Source organism: Hetaerina americana, unplaced genomic scaffold, assembly GCF_022747635.1.
Source record: "Hetaerina americana unplaced genomic scaffold, ioHetAmer1.1.p SCAF_7, whole genome shotgun sequence".
NCBI lineage: Eukaryota > Metazoa > Arthropoda > Insecta > Odonata > Calopterygidae > Hetaerina > Hetaerina americana.
In genome coordinates, this window is record NW_027287316.1 from 13,578,623 (window position 1) to 13,596,895 (window position 18,273).

The 18,273-nt window shown below is 37.4% G+C and overlaps 1 protein-coding gene across 1 annotated transcript in view; it reads right to left on the reverse strand.

Moving 5' to 3' along the window:
- Sf3b3 (splicing factor 3b subunit 3) overlaps nt 1–18,273 on the reverse strand; it is a 34,076-nt gene that overhangs the window by 2,218 nt on the left and 13,585 nt on the right. The window contains exons 11-20 of the mRNA XM_071595149.1: nt 15,718–15,873; nt 14,775–14,930; nt 11,946–12,206; nt 10,750–10,944; nt 9,072–9,206; nt 8,250–8,455; nt 7,426–7,545; nt 5,407–5,572; nt 2,351–2,563; nt 1,091–1,438 (exon numbers count right to left, since the gene is read on the reverse strand). Coding sequence (XP_071451250.1) covers nt 1,091–1,438; nt 2,351–2,563; nt 5,407–5,572; nt 7,426–7,545; nt 8,250–8,455; nt 9,072–9,206; nt 10,750–10,944; nt 11,946–12,206; nt 14,775–14,930; nt 15,718–15,873 — 1,956 coding nt within the window. The remainder of the gene's footprint in view (nt 1–1,090; nt 1,439–2,350; nt 2,564–5,406; nt 5,573–7,425; nt 7,546–8,249; nt 8,456–9,071; nt 9,207–10,749; nt 10,945–11,945; nt 12,207–14,774; nt 14,931–15,717; nt 15,874–18,273) is intronic.

Genomic DNA, 18,273 nt, shown 5'->3' on the forward strand with positions numbered 1-18,273 from the left:
GACAGATCACTACTCAAGCACATACTGTTTTATGAGAAATACTGTCAAGAGGGTGGCTTAAGTTGTTTGTCTGGGGGGATTAAGGCCAGCGCTGTGATTCCTTTAATTTTAAAACAAAGATTGCAAAAAAAAAATAAAAAACCAATATCCCATGTAAAATTTATTCAGAAACTTGTGTATGACCTTATGGGGGAATTCAGAGATGGAGCACAGACTCCTATAGGTAGATTATCATCTGAAAAATCAGTTCAGCACTCATAAGGAAAGTTCCATGTTATCATGCCTCACACTAACAAAAAACATAAAGATTGTGCTGTTTACTCAAAAGAGAAAATTCAAAGGTGGAAGAAATAAGAAAATTTATACCTGTGAGTCATGTGAATTTAATCCAGGTCTTAGTAAATGTGAGTGAATGTTTCAGAAAATATAACATCGTTAAAAAGTGTAGAAATTAGAATAACTACATATACAATTAATAATTTTCATTGAAATACATCTCCAAATAAAAAAGTTTATATGAAGAGAAATCTAATCTTTCATCCTTGTGCTGACACTTATGAAAATGGGGTATTTAAAAATTAAACACTAAGTAAATTTAGTAATCAACAGAAATAAATTAGATTGCTCGAGTTAAACAAAAGTATGTGAAATAAGAGTCATTACCAAGACCAAGCCAAAAAAAAGAATTCCCATTAAACAAATGAAACCAAGAACAAAGTGGAAATACAGGAATCCTGGATATTCATCTTGGACATTATGTCTAAGTAAATAGGCAAGAGGCAATGAGTCAGCTCAGGACAATTCATATCTGTTTGAATTCAGGAATTCATTGAACTCTTGAAGTCTAGCTATTGAAAGAAATGGTTGTACCTAGATAAGAACAGTGGGAAGTGTTGTCTATTACAAATGAAAAAATGAGGCAAAGCATTTTAAAATTACATTTATCCCAGAGAGCAATGAAAATGTTTAGAGCACTTCCAATCTTTCACATTCACTGGTTCACTAAATGAATAGGGCCTATGTATGCTCTTTAAGTTGAAGATCACTCGAGGTAGCAGTGTCTGAATGGGCTTATCAGTTAGGGTCTCACCTTCACTGGGTAGTAGTAAGACCTAAAGGACAAGTGATCCCGGCCACAGAGAGGTGGGTTTTCCGACCGCATGTGCATCTCCAGGTGCTGGAAGAAGTCCTGGTCTTCATGAGATGTGAAGGGCACAAGGACACCAACTGAGCCTGAGAGCGTGGCATACACAAGGGCCTCACTGCCCCCAGGGATCAATGTTGCACGCTGCAGGCTGGTGACTATCTCGCCTACGTGGAAACACGACACTGCTTCTGCCTTCTGCGATGCCCCATTTAACAGCCCTCGGTCCCACAATGCCTTGCTGCCAGTCGGGTCCTCTTCCACTTCGTCCGAGCAACCAGGTGGCAGGCGGACCTACAAAGGAGCCAAGCAATTCCCTGTGATGCTATGCACTCAGATACAGTGACCAGACGAATAGAAAGGAATTTCATTAAGACCCAAAAGCGGGACTAGTTAAATGAAAATGGTTTCTCCAAGAAGCTAAGGGCATACACAATTGTTTAGTTATAAGCACATTTCCTGGACAACACAAGAGTTTAAAAAAAACTATAAATGTGTGTTTAGCCTTGACTGTCTTCTGTACGCTTCAACATAATGTGAACTTGGGATTTGGGTATGATTAGCAGGAAAACAGAAGGCTACAAGCAGATAAATCAACCTGTAAGCTGAAGCCAGAGTGATGGTAAGAGAGCACATATTTATAAGATAATGAGTGCAACTCCATGGCTATCACTGCCTCTCCTTTCAGCACCCATTGAGGCGTCAGCCTGCATTGTTAACTATTTAGGGGCTTCATCAAATTCCTCCCAACTACAAATGTATCGCCCATGACAATTCCACTTTGCAATCGGCATACATCACAGAATTAAGGAAAAACCTAATACAATTGAATAAAAACTGCGTTGCATTTGAAAAGCGTTCATGCTTTGTCTTATGCTCTAAAAATTAATTTCTATACAGCATATATTGAAGTTTCATCCATCACCTTATTCATTAGTAAAGACAACAATAATTTTAGAGGGATAAGTATTTCAATGAGCACAGTGGAATTCTCAAATTTATTGCATTTATCTATTAACCTATAACCTAGTAAGAAAACCTGATCATTCATATCAATGGCATCCAACCAGAATAATCAATCCCTTTGACTTAATTCACAAGTTTTTCAAACGAAGCAATTCAATCAAGTGCCCTTGACATGAATGCCTTGAGATTGGACACCGAGGCATGCCACTCAATTGATTATTCATTGAAGCAATCACTCACAATCGCTATATTCCCAAATTTGTCAGCAGCTGCCACTGTGCCATAGTCAAGCACTGTGGTGGTAGTGATCCACCTGGGGTGGGTGTCATCAGCAAACACTATCAACTGGTTCTCCCGACGCCGATAGCGTACCAATGAGACACTTTCTTGGACATCAGAGACATAGATTCGATGTCCCATGCTCTGTATGCTCACAATTAGGTTTGGTATATGCTGAAATAGTAAGGAAAAAGAAAAGTTTTAATCAAATATGCAAACAACTAAGACATAATTGAGCTATTGCTACATCCTGGAAGATTTTATCCAGGCCGTTAAGTTAACACCTGAATATGTTGAGCTCTAGTAATTAACTTAGGTTATTAAGTAAGTTCAGCATGTTTCTCTTAAAGTGGCAAATATTTTGACTCTTACATATACGAGGGTCATCCGGAAAGTAGTACCCGTTCGTGAAATAAAGACACAAAAGTAAATATTAACAAACATAAAATATTTTATTTGAAAGAGGATACTTTAAACTACTTCTCAACATAATCTCCAAGCAAATTAAGGCATTTGTCATAACGTGTGACAAGTTTCTGTATTCCTGCTGCATAGTCCTTCGCCGCCAGCTCATTGAGATACGCGAGGGACCCATCTTGCACAAATTTTTGCATAATGCAGATGGTGTTTAACAATTTCATGAACAATTGTTCGAGAAACATTGGGAAAATGCTCACAGATGTCATCAATTGTGACGCGCCGATCGTTCCTCACGAATTCGTCAACTGAGCTCACCAGTTGGTCTGTAATGACAGACGGTCTCCCCGAACGCTCATCGTCGTGTGTGTTCCCCCTCCCCATGTTGAAGTTGCGACACCACCGCCGAACAGACGACTCGTCCATTACATTGTCTCCATACACCTCCTTTAATTGGCGATGAATATCACATGGGCGAACGTTTCTTGCATTGAGGAATTTAATCACTGCCCTCACTTCACAACTGGCGGCGTTCTCAATTTTTTTAAACATTGTAAACAATCACAGAAACAACACAGGCAATGCTAGCGTCACGCAACTTGGCTCAGAGAAGGCAGACAAGCCACTGAAGCTATCTGACCTCGTCCAGCGGCTACTCGCGTCGTCAGCACTTCATGCGGCACGAACGGGTACTACTTTCCGGATGACCCTCGTATGCTGCTTCTCCAAAAATTACGAGGGTCATCCGGAAAGTAGTACCCGTTCGTGAAATAAAGACACAAAAGTAAATATTAACAAACATAAAAAATTTTATTTGAAAGAGGATACTTTAAACTACTTCTCAACATAATCTCCAAGCAAATTAAGGCATTTGTCATAACGTGTGACAAGTTTCTGTATTCCTGCTGCATAGTCCTTCGCCGCCAGCTCATTGAGATACGCGAGGGACCCATCTTGCACAAATTTTTGCATAATGCAGATGGTGTTTAACAATTTCATGAACAATTGTTCGAGAAACACTGGGAAAATGCTCACAGATGTCATCAATTGTGACGCGCCGATCGTTCCTCACGAATTCGTCAACTGAGCTCACCAGTTGGTCTGTAATGACAGACGGTCTCCCCGAACGCTCATCGTCGTGTGTGTTCCCCCTCCCCATGTTGAAGTTGCGACACCACCGCCGAACAGACGACTCGTCCATTACATTGTCTCCATACATCTCCTTTAATTGGCGATGAATATCACATGGGCGAACGTTTCTTGCATTGAGGAATTTAATCACTGCCCTCACTTCACAACTGGCGGCGTTCTCAATTTTTTTAAACATTGTAAACAATCACAGAAACAACACAGGCAATGCTAGCGTCACGCAACTTGGCTCAGAGAAGGCAGACAAGCCACTGAAGCTATCTGACCTCGTCCAGCGGCTACTCGCGTCGTCAGCACTTCATGCGGCACGAACGGGTACTACTTTCCGGATGACCCTCGTATTATAGTATGTCAAATAGTAAAAAACATTAAATGTAGTCCGGATAATGATACTTCTCTAATTAAAGCACTATTACAATGGCTGAACAATACTATATATAATACACCATTACAGTTTTTATAACTATTTTACTTCCTATAAAAACTCAGTATTTTATTTACATATTTATGGATTATTGTTTACAATAAATTAATAGAAATGATCTTAAGTCAGAGGAAATAAAACGATTTGCAAGAGAAAGGGAATATGCACAATAACGATATTAAATAGCATGCACACATATATATATTGTAGTAACCTTTTGAAGAAAGTTGCCATCAAACATAATAGCTCATTGGCCCAGTTGCCACATGAGGATTGACAAATTTCCTTGATTTCTCAAAGTTTTCCATCTCAAATTTTCATTTATTGAAGATATTAAGGGTAAATTTATATTTTTTTAAATCAGGTTAAAATATTTTCATAGTATCTCAAATAGTAGAGTAGGTACTCTCATGAGTTATTTCCCAGGAGCCAACCTGTTCTCCCCAAACCAGCTTCATTATTTTGTACTCACGTGATCAAAATCTCTTGAGCTACACCTGGCTCTGTGGGGCAACCCAGATGGACTGCCTAAATTCAAATCACTGCACTTGTGAGTAGGGCTGTAACCTCTCATCTCACAAGATGGCCCCAAACTTTCAGGTTAATGGGGCTAATGGCAGCTAATTATCATATTTTACCAACAAATGTAATGTGTGCTTTCCTTTTTTAGAAATATGACTAAAGATTGTCCAGCATTACTAATCATGGAGTTATGCCTTCTATTCCATATCTCCTACCCCCTCTTCATCTCATAAGTATATTAAATTGGGCGGCCTAAGAAGCATACAAGTATTTGTATGTTTCCTTCACCCCACAGGGTACCAGAGACTGCACATGCAGCTTCACAACTTTCCTGTCAGATTTGATACAAAATCTAACAGTGCATCAAATTTTGAACTCATTGGGTCTCCTTGAGTAGGCTAAACATCTTTTACATGCACAGAAATACTTTATTTCATGTAAACGGACAGGGATCAATGTAGCTGTGATTTGCCAACCCATAATCTGCCATTGAGTAATCAATCACCTTATTCTCACACTTTCTCAACATCTTCTTTTTGCCCATATCATAGAGCCTCAACATTCGGCCAGCCCCGACAAGCAGCCGGCCCTGGAAGGGGCATAGGGCACCTGGAACATCCTCCACAGCAGTCTTGTGCACGAGGGTTATCTCTGTACACTCCGAGTTGACCCTACATCACAAGAAATGAATCATTTTTAATTAGAGTTTATGTGACCACCACTTAACTCACTCCATAGCTATGATATCCACATTTTGAAAATTAAAATAAAGAGGAAAAAAACTATAAAAAACACAAAAAGTAAATGAGATCTTGAAATGGAAGAATAATAAAAATGAAAATTACAGTAAGGTTAAACAGTACACTAGAATTTCTTCAAAAGACATTAGGTGAACAATTAACAAGAAATTAAACTTTTATTGGTGGTCTCAAATGTGATATTGTACATGAAGACCTGCTGTATATAAGTAAAAATACAGAGCAACTTTACAATACCTGTCCGAAATTCTCTGGAAATTTTTAATCACAAGGTACTAACAGAGGACCTTCCATTAGAATAACATATCTTTTTCCGGGACAATGAAACCAAAACTCTGAAAAAATTTAGGGGCTGTTCCACTAAAATGGTGCATCTCAAAAAGAATGTAGTGATGAGGTTAGCATCACTTAACAAATTCATCATTAATAAAAATCAAGAGTAAGCCTGGAAAGTCCACTAAATCACAATCAAATAATTTCTTGACAACTATAAGTATATGGCCAAGAAACAAATTATTTCCTCTGCATAACAAGAATCACAATTATAGAGGTACGACAATAAAAAAGAGGGCAAAATAAAACCGCCGCAACAAAGATATATTAAGGGAATAATTTTTTAAGTAAAGCACAAACCATTGCGCTTACTTGTGCCATCTTAATGCAGGGTGTCTCAATCATAGGTATAAGGTAAGCCATGGAATTTCATTTCAGTATATTACTCTCCCATTTATAATATACAATCTATGAAGCAAATTTCATGTCATATATGGTGCAAGCAATGAGCATCTTTGGCGAAGCTGAAGGAGCTCAAGAGGTGTGCCCAGGAATCGAAACAGGGCCCTCCCAGTCAGTAGTTCAATGCTCACCCCTGGACTACCACATCCCATTTATTTGAGCATCCTTCTAAAAAATGTTTCATTGTTCAGATCAGTAGCTTCTCCCAATCACATACCTTAAATACAATACTCAAATGAATTTCTGACTGTTTAAAAATTTAACCATAAATTTAAATGGAACTGTGAAATTCATAAGTTTGTATTGATCAACAGCAAGAGCTATTCCTAATAACATGCCAACAGATGAATAACCATAAATAAAATAAAACAGTAAAAATGAATCCAGGAAACCCCAAGAGTTAGGTTACTCGGTAAAAACTTCACCCTATTTCAGAAAAAATACTTCAAAATTTATTAACTATGTGTGAAGGGACTGAAATAATCAACAAAATTTCTATGAGCTTTCAAGATAAAATTACTTAGAAGCTTGCCTGCTCTAAGTTACCAATTTATTATTATTTTGCATAATCAATTTTCATAAGCACAACTAATGATTCAACTTAAAGGAGGACAGTCCAATTACAAAGCAGAGGTTTCCCAATTAAATTCCAGCTAATATAACTAATAGTGTATGAAAATTCACTTTTCTGATTTCCTTGCAATGAGAGAGTAAAGAGTGCTCCTACAACCCAAATATGCTGCACCATGGGCACAAGGCTAGGTCTACAAGGCTACATGGGCAAGGGTCAGCTAGAGGAACCACTACTGTGGATCAAGATCAGAATGGCCCACAATACACTTTGCCACTGTTCCCACCCTAGCTACCCACTTTGAGGAGTGGAAATCAAACTTTAAAACTTGCTTTCATACTCACATTCTGCATGCATACCTTCCACATGAAATGATGATGACATTTTTAATATTTAAATCACCATGATTGAAATTGTCCCCCTCATATAATACAATTAGCTACATCTCTATTTGACTCACTTGTATGTGTAGAGGAATCCACCTGCAACTTGCCTCGGGTTAAGCTGGTAATCCTTGGCAACTCCTATTACAATAAACTGCTGCCCTTCAGGCTGATTGGCAAATTTGCAAAGGGCTATGCTGAAGTAGAAAGAAATACAAATAAAAAACAATCCAGTAAAAGTAGACGTACAGGTTTTCTATGTTTAATACTTAATAGGGATAAAGAGTTGGCAACTCAAAACATTTAAATTTGAATATGCAAAGATGGAGTTGGTCTTTTGCATTATGAGCATGTGTATTAGAAAACAAAAATGACAGCCCAAACAATTAAAGAAGCTAATTTATTTAACATCAATCCGAAAGAAACAGCACTTAGGCCTTTACATCGGACTTTTTAACGATAATATAACAGTAGACAATCACAAAGGCCCAAACCCTGGATGGATAAAAACACACCTAGGAGGGATACCCACGAAATTTCAATGATGGTTGTAAGACAAAATTTCAGAATCACCAATCAAGAACAGTGAGCTATGAATGAACCAATTTACTTTAATTTTGAAAATAAGATTTACCGCCAAAATGTGTTTATGACTTCCAATCCCCAGTGACACTCCCTATTCAGTACAATATTTCTCACAACATTCTAGCAATCAAGATGAGATTGAACAAGAATAAAAGGTGGGCATTCTCAAGAGGACACCACATCCACTCATACCAACAGCAAATTGCTTAACCAATTCAGGCATTATGGTAGGTGATTGAAGGAAAATAAAATTTGGAACGTCAAATACAGCAGGGTTGTTCCAGTATGAGTGAAAGTGACTGGGAAATAAACAAACCTCAATGCAGCCTCGTTCTGTGGAAATCTTTCAATGTGCAGAGTTGTGCCATCAGATGGGTTCAGCAGTCGCAGGGCAGAGGCCCACTGCCCTGGGCCAGCCTTGGGGGCCCCAAAAGATGCCTCGGGAAGATCCTCGTTCAGGAATGCCTCGGCCATCTCCCGGGCAAGCTCCTGTTCCTCCTCACCAGCGGCCTCTTGCATTTCCTGGAGGGTCAAACGTTATTGCACTTCATCAAGACAGGGAAATATATCTGCACATCCACAACAAGAGACTTCTTTAGGAAGGACTTGTGCCACCAGCTGCAAGTGTAGGAAAATCACTTGAGAGTGCAAGGGAGATGGAATTAAACTTAGGCACGGTTTTTCTGTGGGAGATGGAACTCCATATTAAAGCTACACTATTCTTACATAGCTAATACACTTATCCATCCTCAAGAGCATTCAACAAACAACATTGCAGAACAACAACCCCCACATAGTGGAATTCGTTTGATACATAGTTACTTAATAATGCTCCTAGACACCAAACTACGATGGAAAATGCCTAAAAATATACTTTGGTATTAAAATACAAGATCTGCTGTACTAATAGATACAAAAACTTAACATAAACAAAAAATAAACCTGTATATTTTCACCTGGTTAGAGTAGTCTTTAGAGAGACAATGGCTGTACCTTAACTGGGTGGTAAATGCTATTAATTTCACCACCAAGCAGAAATCAATGGAACAAAGGGGATAAAGTAAAAACTTTCAGGAGTGCAAAGTACCACGATAGATGATGAACGGCAACAAACACCAGTTAGCCAATATACACTCACCTCTGCCATTTGAATCCTCCTCTGCTTCTTTACCTCCTCTGAGTATGCATTGTGGTCAGCTTCAATTATGATGAGGTTAGCTGACTCTGGGTGGATAACAAACTTCCGTGGAGTGTACTCAACTGGGAACGACACCTTTGTGAAAATAAAGATTTGGAAAACTCAAATCACAATCCAAAAGTTATTAGGATGTACTGTAATAAAAACTGTATAATTTTGTTCCTTCTAATATTATGCATCTACTGCTTTAATCTTTTTCCAACTGGCACTAAAGTTTAACTTGTCAGGGACCTTTAAATGTATCCAGCCACTTAATTTGCTTCACTACTTAAATGAAATTAACAACAACCATGGACGGACAACAAATGAACGGAGAGGCAACCTACTATAGTCCGTCTGTTAGAGCTACAATGGAGGATTCCAGCTGAGCTGCAAAATGATTGCTCACACAGTGCAATTAATGGGACCATAATGATGTCAAGAGGACCCAAAAGGAGATATATTTATTAGACCACATGAATGCGTGAATGTTGTGATAGACTTTCATTGCCTGTGACATTTAGAACCAGTGAAACTAGACACACAAATACTACTCAAACGCGAGGAGAAACGTCGAGTCCACTGATTGACACTTAAGTGAATCTCATGCCTAATATTAGTCAACATTATCAAATTAGTCATAAATGCCATCAACACTATAGACTTGGTTAAGCTTCAATTTCCCAATCCAAAAGTTTAACTGTAAGTCCTCACTGTTGCCATGTTGCAATTTTTTTATAGACTCAAATCATTGGGCCTTCGAAAATTCTCCATCATATGTACATGACTTTTCGTCTCCATTGATAATTTCAACTACTTTCATATTGACATTCATTAAAATAATATAATGGTTAATAATAGTGATGTAATGCAAGTCAGTATTCCAAAATATCTTTTGACATTTAATCCAACTTAGTTGAGCCTTTTCCTCCTTACTTAATAAAGCTTTAAGGGTGTCAATTATGTTGGGGAAAACTAACTCAAAAGAAGTGCTCTTCCAAAGGTCGATTGATGCATGATGCCTTTCATCAAACTCAACCATTATCATACACAGCGTCCATTCATAAATTAGAACGAAATACCAGTTTTCCCCAGATTATTTTTTCAATGCACCCAGATTCAAGGAATTACATACAAAGGTTGAAGAATGATAAAAAAATTAACCAATACATGGATTGGAGATTAAATAATATGACTGATTCATATACCATACGATGGGTTCCTGAGTAATGGAGATCTGACACTGTGAACATGCCAAGAACCATTTTCCTGTTTCTCTGAATGGCCCATGAATTCTTTCATTCTCAGGAAGAAATCCTGGCCTACATTTCTCACAAAAGAGTGTCAATATGAAAGCAGATCAAATTTTTTCCTTGTTCAACGAAATGGTGAAGAGAGATGCATATCACAAACTAATGTCTACAGCTTTCAGTTAATAAATGTTCTCCATTTTATTGCCAGAGTACTTTAAAGTCTTTCTTCTTCATCACAAGAATTTATTTGAACAATTTATCATACAAAAATATAAAACTTTTCAGGTGATAACACTATCTCCATTCTGATTATTCCTTTTTGCTGCCTCTTATAAACACTCTTGGTTCATGGCACCCAGATGGATGCACAAGACGACATTAATTACCTGGTTGAATACTGCCCCTAGTTTCTCCAAAGCCAAGATCCGCAGGGTGTTGGTTGAAATGGCTACTATTCCCTCTGGACACTGCTCAGATGAGAACCCAGATGCATGCTCCAGGGCTTCGTATGAGAGTGGAGTCAGGTGGAAGCGACTCTGGTAGTAATAGCTGAGCCAAGACCTACTTGACATGGCCAAAACCTTTAAAGTGAGCAAAATCAGTCAGAGCAGTTATATGTACCTCAATGTTAGAGATTGCTTGCTTGCATACTGCAATCCATCAATAAACACATTGCTATTAAACAGAAAATTGAAACTTGGGTATTAGAGTAAATTAGGTGGTAGTATCAATCAATTATAGCATTTTGCCATCTAATACTTATGACTACGTCATTTCACAATACAATCATGCTTTCCTGATATTCATCTGAACCCAAAACATGTTGATTCCAGTGCCAAAGTGCAACTTTATTCAATTTCACCAATACAGCTAATTAAAAGTTACTTTTTACCCCCGAAAGTACATGGAAAGCTTAGTAAAATTAAACAATAAAATTTTGGTGTACTTACTACTACTAATAATATCATATCTCATGATAAAAATTAAGAAAAAGTGTTTGCAAAAACCAAATGACCCTTAGGCCACCAGCATGCTCTAAATTAATAGACGAGTAAAGAAGTTTGTAAACACTCCTTTAGTTTCACCTTAGAGTTCATACAACTTTTGCCATAGAATTATTTACAATATTGCCAACACTACTTTTTAAATTGCAAAAATTACACCAAAATAAGTTATTCAAGTAAAAAATGATTAATGGCAAGCTAGGGATCAATTTACATTAGAATTACACTTTGAAACAAGAGTGTTGGCTGGAATCTAGCAAGGGAAAAATACCAAGAATGCTTCTTCATTAGTCATTACCTTTGTTTCTACTTTTGCAGGAATTTCATTTCCTGCCATTGTGCATGTGAAATTAGATGAAGCACTGAAAATCTATGAGCTCTTGCACCCCTGCTAGTGCCCATACCTAGAAGATGGATTTAATGAGCACATGCAAGGGTGTAGCCTCCCGAGGGGGTCTCATCATAAGTGTAAATGTGCTTATGATGCTGAGAACATAATTAACAGTGAATGCGGGATTCAGTCCATGATTTGTGGGTTCTGAGGCAGTAAGAGGAATTGGACATCAATGAACACTTACTGCATCACTCCCCTGCATTCGAATGCGGAATAACTTCACGGGTCTCGAGCCCAAATAACGGGTTCGTGTGTCAGCAAGGTCGCCAGAGACAGGATCGAGCACTGTGCGGAGCAGCACACCATTCTGCAGGCCAATGTTCAAGTGCAGAGCCCCTCCCCCTCCACCACCACCCCTCCCACCCTCCACGCCCCCCATCTCCACCATGCAGAGAGACTCCGCAGCAGCTGGCAGTGCCTGCATACTCAGTGGAGACAGGCAGTCCTGCAGAGAACCAGAGGACCACGAAATGTTCAAACCACTCATGCAACATGCACTGGCTGGCATTAGTTGACACTACCATTCGCACTCTTAACAGATTTTTCAATTCACTTTTATTTTACTCTTTACCCTAAACTAACTTCTGCTTCTCCTAAATGAAATGGAATGCCAAATGGCAAAAATATTCACACATCTTTATTCGGATTTCCCAAATTAGATTCTAAAGTAATTAAAACTTGACATTATCATGATTAATTAGTTTATATTTTTTTAACCAAAGAAGCCTACCTTTATCTGTATTTTAGCCTGATGAACTGCTTATCCACTATTCAATGCTAACATTTCCATTTATTCACATTTCTTCTTCAAAAACTTTTAAGATTTGAAAAAAAATGAGATCTGGGACCCAATACCCAGGTTCTCATGAAAACATGGGACCACCATCCCCACATATATTTATTTCCAATTTTTTGGTATGAAATAGACATTGATCACACCGAGTTGTCCAGTCGGATCCCTCTGTCATAACCTAATGGGGCTCCAAAAATCTTTTCCTTCTACTTTCTGCTAAACCTGCTGTATTTCCAAGTGGATGCTCTGTCACCACACCTTAATCCTCTACATTTATGCCTATAATGCCTTTTCTAGGTCACAATAAAATATGGCTGGACCTAAACTATGTTCATTAACATCCTGTTCTCCTTATATTACCAATCTTACCAGCCTAATATCTTTACCATACAGCTCCTCTACTTATTCTTCTACCAGGACATCTACTCTACCTCTCCAGGATATTTTCTTAGTTGAATAATAATATTTCTGCTGTACCTCTGATACATGGATATCACTTTCTTGCTTCCTGTCAACCCTTTCACCTTTCAGTACAAAACACCCATTTCATCCCTTCTTTGATTAACTTGGCATTCTTGCGCTAATTCTTCCACTTTCATAAGCCCTATCTCTTTCTTGCATTAGTTTATCATTAATCCCTTTGTAATTCTATCAACATTTATCTCACTCCTCCCATATATCTCTAAAAATAAACTCTTCTGTAATTCATGTATTCCCGACCCCCATTTCCCATTTACTGTTCCTATAGGGCCATTTGTGGGTTTAGATATCCCTCTTTTTGAGATGCTCCCACCATTTCTTTTACTGTACCCATTCCCTTGTCCTCACTCTTGAATTCTTTTCAATAATATGTTCTGGTACTCCATTCTCTTCCTCTTGGTTGAAGCCTCAACATTCATCTTTCTCACCAATCTTCCTTTTTCTAACACATTGAAGTGTTACACTTCATGACCACCCTATAAAGATCTGAATCTGTATCTACATTAAAAAAATTGTAAATTGATGATGATATTCTTAAATCTGCGCATAATCATAGTATAATCTTTTGACCTGAATTTCCAGTTAGTTTCAATATAAACCTGTATCTATGGTGGTATTTCAACCAATTGATTACAAGAATTTAACTCTTTTCCATGCATTTCCCTTCCATCACTCCCTGTTCCCAAACTGTATTCGCCTACACACTATCATCTCTCATATCACTCACTATCACATTCCAATTCCTCATTACTATTAAGTGTATCCTTCTAGAGACATTAATCTCAATCACTACGTCAAGTTGATTACATATACTGTGTAAATCTTACTGTGATTACAGGTTGGCACATGGGCCTGAATAATCTCATTGGTTTGGATTTGACCTCTACTAATAATATTCCATCCCTCACCTGTTCTATGTTTACTAATACTTCTTCCTAAAATATATTGTCCCAATTCTCAGCTTTCTCCTGACCTTCAAATTTCTTATTCTAGCCATTGTGGTCCTCTTCTAAGTGTTATTTTATGCCAATATCGTCATTTCTACTCTACAAGGCAGGTGTAAGGCAAAGGTACTTTCCAAGTACCTTCACCTAACAGGAAGGTATGAAGCACTCTTTGAAATTAGACATCCTGCACAAAACTACACCTACTACTCGCCTGTTAACCAGATGAGAGACGCTAACAGTTGTGATTAGAGTGACCTACTTTCTATCTCACCAGAATCCCTTAAAAAAGTGTTATTAAAAATATCTGAAGAATGTTAGAATGTTAATTATTGCTATGTGGATATCTGCACAGGTCAATATCAGCTTTATCTAATTTGCACCAGATTGTAATTGTTTTTTTTTCTTTTATAATTGTGGAACCAATATATGTTTTTTGCCTTTCTTTATGTAAAGGGTTATTCCTGTAATATAAATAAATAAAAACAATGTGTATGTAAATGAAGGTATTGATTTCCCAATTTCAAGGGGCAGAGTGATTAATTGGAACCATTAAAATGAAGGCAAGAAACAGCACAATATAAATGAAAGAGCCCTTTTCATATTTCAGGTGAAATGAACTTCAAACCTCTCAAAAATTCTTCACTTGAGTGGGGGAGGTTCGAATAAAAAAGACAACTTTGATTTCCTGTGTGTGTACCCCCTTTTCAAAATTTAAATTACTTAAAAGTCTTAAAATTCCAGAGTTTAAAGAAGAGTTGACATTGCATGGTCGACTAGAAGATTTTACACTTACTGATGGGTCAAGGGAGATGATTCGCACTGTATTGTCTGCAAGGCCCACAGCCAAGAAGCGGGACTGCTGCTCCCCAGTGGGGACATTCCCCAGGGCCATGCACACAACGTCTGATGGCATCTCCTTCCTCTCTGTGTACTCATTCAGTTGCCCAGTCTTCCCAGGACCGAGAAAGGATGAACAAACATTCATAGAAACATAAAGTAACACTAAGGTAGAATGTCTACTCAGTTATGTGCACAGAAGGGCTTTGTTTAATTCTAATGGCAATGATTCTGAAAGTTATGAACTTTTTGTACTTTTATGCAAGTTGATCACCTTGACAAAATGAAAGTCATATTTTCAAAGTTTAAATAGAATTAGATATTCTAGAAATTTTTTGAGTATTACTAGAAATAGCATTGATTATGATAACATGACAATATTGCTCAATTTGATCATGATTATCACACCATTTTCAAAGGTATTTTCTCGTGAGATTTTACTCCTTCCTAGTTTAAACAAAGACAGTAAGATTTTCTGGGCACTATGCTAACTATGAAATCATGGGTGGCCTAGAGAAAGAATGGGCCATACATCACTAAAATCATTGCTCAGAAATGGGGTCTGCAAATACTGAACCATCCTTCAGTATCAAACAAACCTCTAGGTGAACAACTATGGTGGTGATAGTGAGGAGAAGAAACAAAGGAGCCTTACCTCGGAATGAAGAAGGTAACCCAAGACAAAGTTTCCACCAATTAAAAAAACTAGAAAAATGTTACTAATCAAGGTCTAAAGACAAAGTAAATTAATAATTTAATTTTGCTTGAGATGAATCAGTAAAAGTTTCTCTTCATTACATTTCAGTAGTCTAACATGCTTAAACATCATTTCATCTCAGCACATTTCATGACACACAAGATATGTTTAATGACATTAAGACATTGCCTGTGGCACTCACCGGATCCATGACAAAATAGAACAGCTCCCCTCCAGTCAAAGCAATGACAACCTGACGCTGGTTGACCGCACACTTGACAATGGTCTTCTTCCCAGGAGCCTTCCACTCATTGACACGCTTGTCGGCACGAATGTGACGAATGCCATCTGGGTACACCTAGTGAGACACCATCCATTAAGCTTATCAATACACTCAACAGAAAATATGAAAATGACAAAATAGGCATCTTTATACCACAACTTTCAAAAACTGTGTTTTCAATTCATATTGCATTGAGAACAATCTTACCAATTCTGAAACAGTTCAGGTTACAATAGTTTTTAGTATTTAACAAAACTGTAATATTGATCAGAATAATATACATATTCAAAGCCTCCATAAAATTAAGGATGAGCAGTTGATTAAATTCTGACATTTTTATTCAGGCAGACACTTCCAAAGTAATCACATGGCGAAGAACATAACTAGATACTTCCTTTAACAAACAAAATGTACTAATCACCTCAATGTCATGATTAAAATGGCATGATAAAACTTTTAGAGCATAAAAATAGAACAGGTGTGGCCAGGCCATCTGGTGGCTTCATTGTGAATCAGGGTTTTTTTTGCCATTCAAAAGAAACATGATCAAGTTAAAAAGATTTGAAGCAATTTAGTTTGAAATTTGCACTTAATCTGATGTGGAATGACAGTATTTAAAATATGTCACACAGTGAATACCCGTCATGCAATTGCTGTGCCTAATTTCATTAATGATTATTCATGTTCACTCTCTAGGGAGGGGACCATTCATCTCAATTTTGCACAAATTAAGAATTCCATCTATCTATTCAACTAGCAACAGGAGTCCATTATCATACCCAAATATACCATTACCCCAATATCATACACATATGCATGTATACTGTGCATCTCATTGTATAAACTTAGTGTATTTTTTAAATCAAATTTCACACTGTGCTATTGAATTATTTCATATGTTCTATTTTTAGCCCATAGGGCAATTTCCTATATTTTTTCACAATTATATTATGAAAGTGAATTTGTAGAAAATACTTTTTTGAATAGTTTGCCTTTGAAGTAATACATATCACTTATGATCTGTGCTCATTTCTCATAGTATTGAAATTTAAAAAACATCAAAAAAGGGTTTCTCAGAGCAAACCTTTTTTGAATGACTTTTCAGTTAACTATGTGGGTACTTAATTTTTAATTACAATTAAATTTGGTTGCTGTAATACCAGTAACACAGGAACCTTCTTTGACATTGGTTTAAACTCAGAAGGCAATGGAGCATGCTAATGGTAACAAATTAAGAAGTAGACAATGGGGAGGTAATTTAAGGGGCCCTGATTTTAAACCATTGTTATAGAAGTATCACTCATTCCTAGGTGTTTTAGAGATATTTCTATTCTCTTAATAAATATTGGTCTTAAATTGATAATGACATAATTCACTTTATAAGGCAACAAGGAAAAACTTAATGTCAATTTTGAAATGATTGAAAGTAATCTATTTCGAGCCTTGTTACTTACACGTTTACAATTTTTATTGGAAGATTTTAAATTGCCCAATGCAACTGTTGACTTTGCAACATGCAACTTCTATGCACCCCTCAATCCATAGGGAATGAGGCAAAATGTTTTACTTTGAATGTTGAACTTTAATTGAGAACTTGTATTATGCAATTCAACTTATAGCACTGTAATGAACCATAACCTCCATTTTGTCAACTTCCCTTCACTGCCAATCCAGCCAATGGGCCCTCACAGGCTGTGCCCCCGATAACTTATACCCAAGGGGCCATTTTGACCAAAAGTAGAGTGTTGGATCTGTGGCTGGCTAGGATCAGTAGTGGTGCCAGGGGTACCAAACATCCCCTTTTAGATATATAATTATGAGCTCAGTTTAGCTAACATAAACATCAGTTGACTGATACCTCCAAGTCAAGAAGTGAAAATAGAGTGCTGGGACAAAACCTCACAACATTCAATTTAGATATTCTGAGTTGGAGGTTAAACAGTTAAACAAAACAATATTTACTGTTTTGTTTGCGGTTGTGGTTGGAGACCAGAAAAGTATCAACAAGGTGACCAAGAAATCATGAATGGAACCAGATCAGCACACACCAATGAAAATTTGCACCTTAACCTACCATTCCAAATCCTTGTGATGAGTATATCGAGTCCACTGAGGACTCAGGTAAAAAGTCCACATTTGTTCGCATGCAATCACAGCCACCAGGAAATCAGATAAATGCTAAGACTTAGGTATTTTAATACCACATTAGCTTCAAACAAACACACTGCACTGAAATTTGCTTTAGAATTGATTAGAAATCATTGGATAGCATCTGCACTTAATGGGGGGAATCAAACCCTTAATCAAACCCAAAATCTTAATCGTAAGCTGCAGCTACTCTGGCACTCCTCTTCGCATACCCTATGCAACATTCCTCTGTTCCTAATTTTAAAATATTGAAGTCCTGACAAATATAGACAAGACAAATAACTTCAGCTCAATGAACCATATAGAATCATTCATTACAGAACTAGA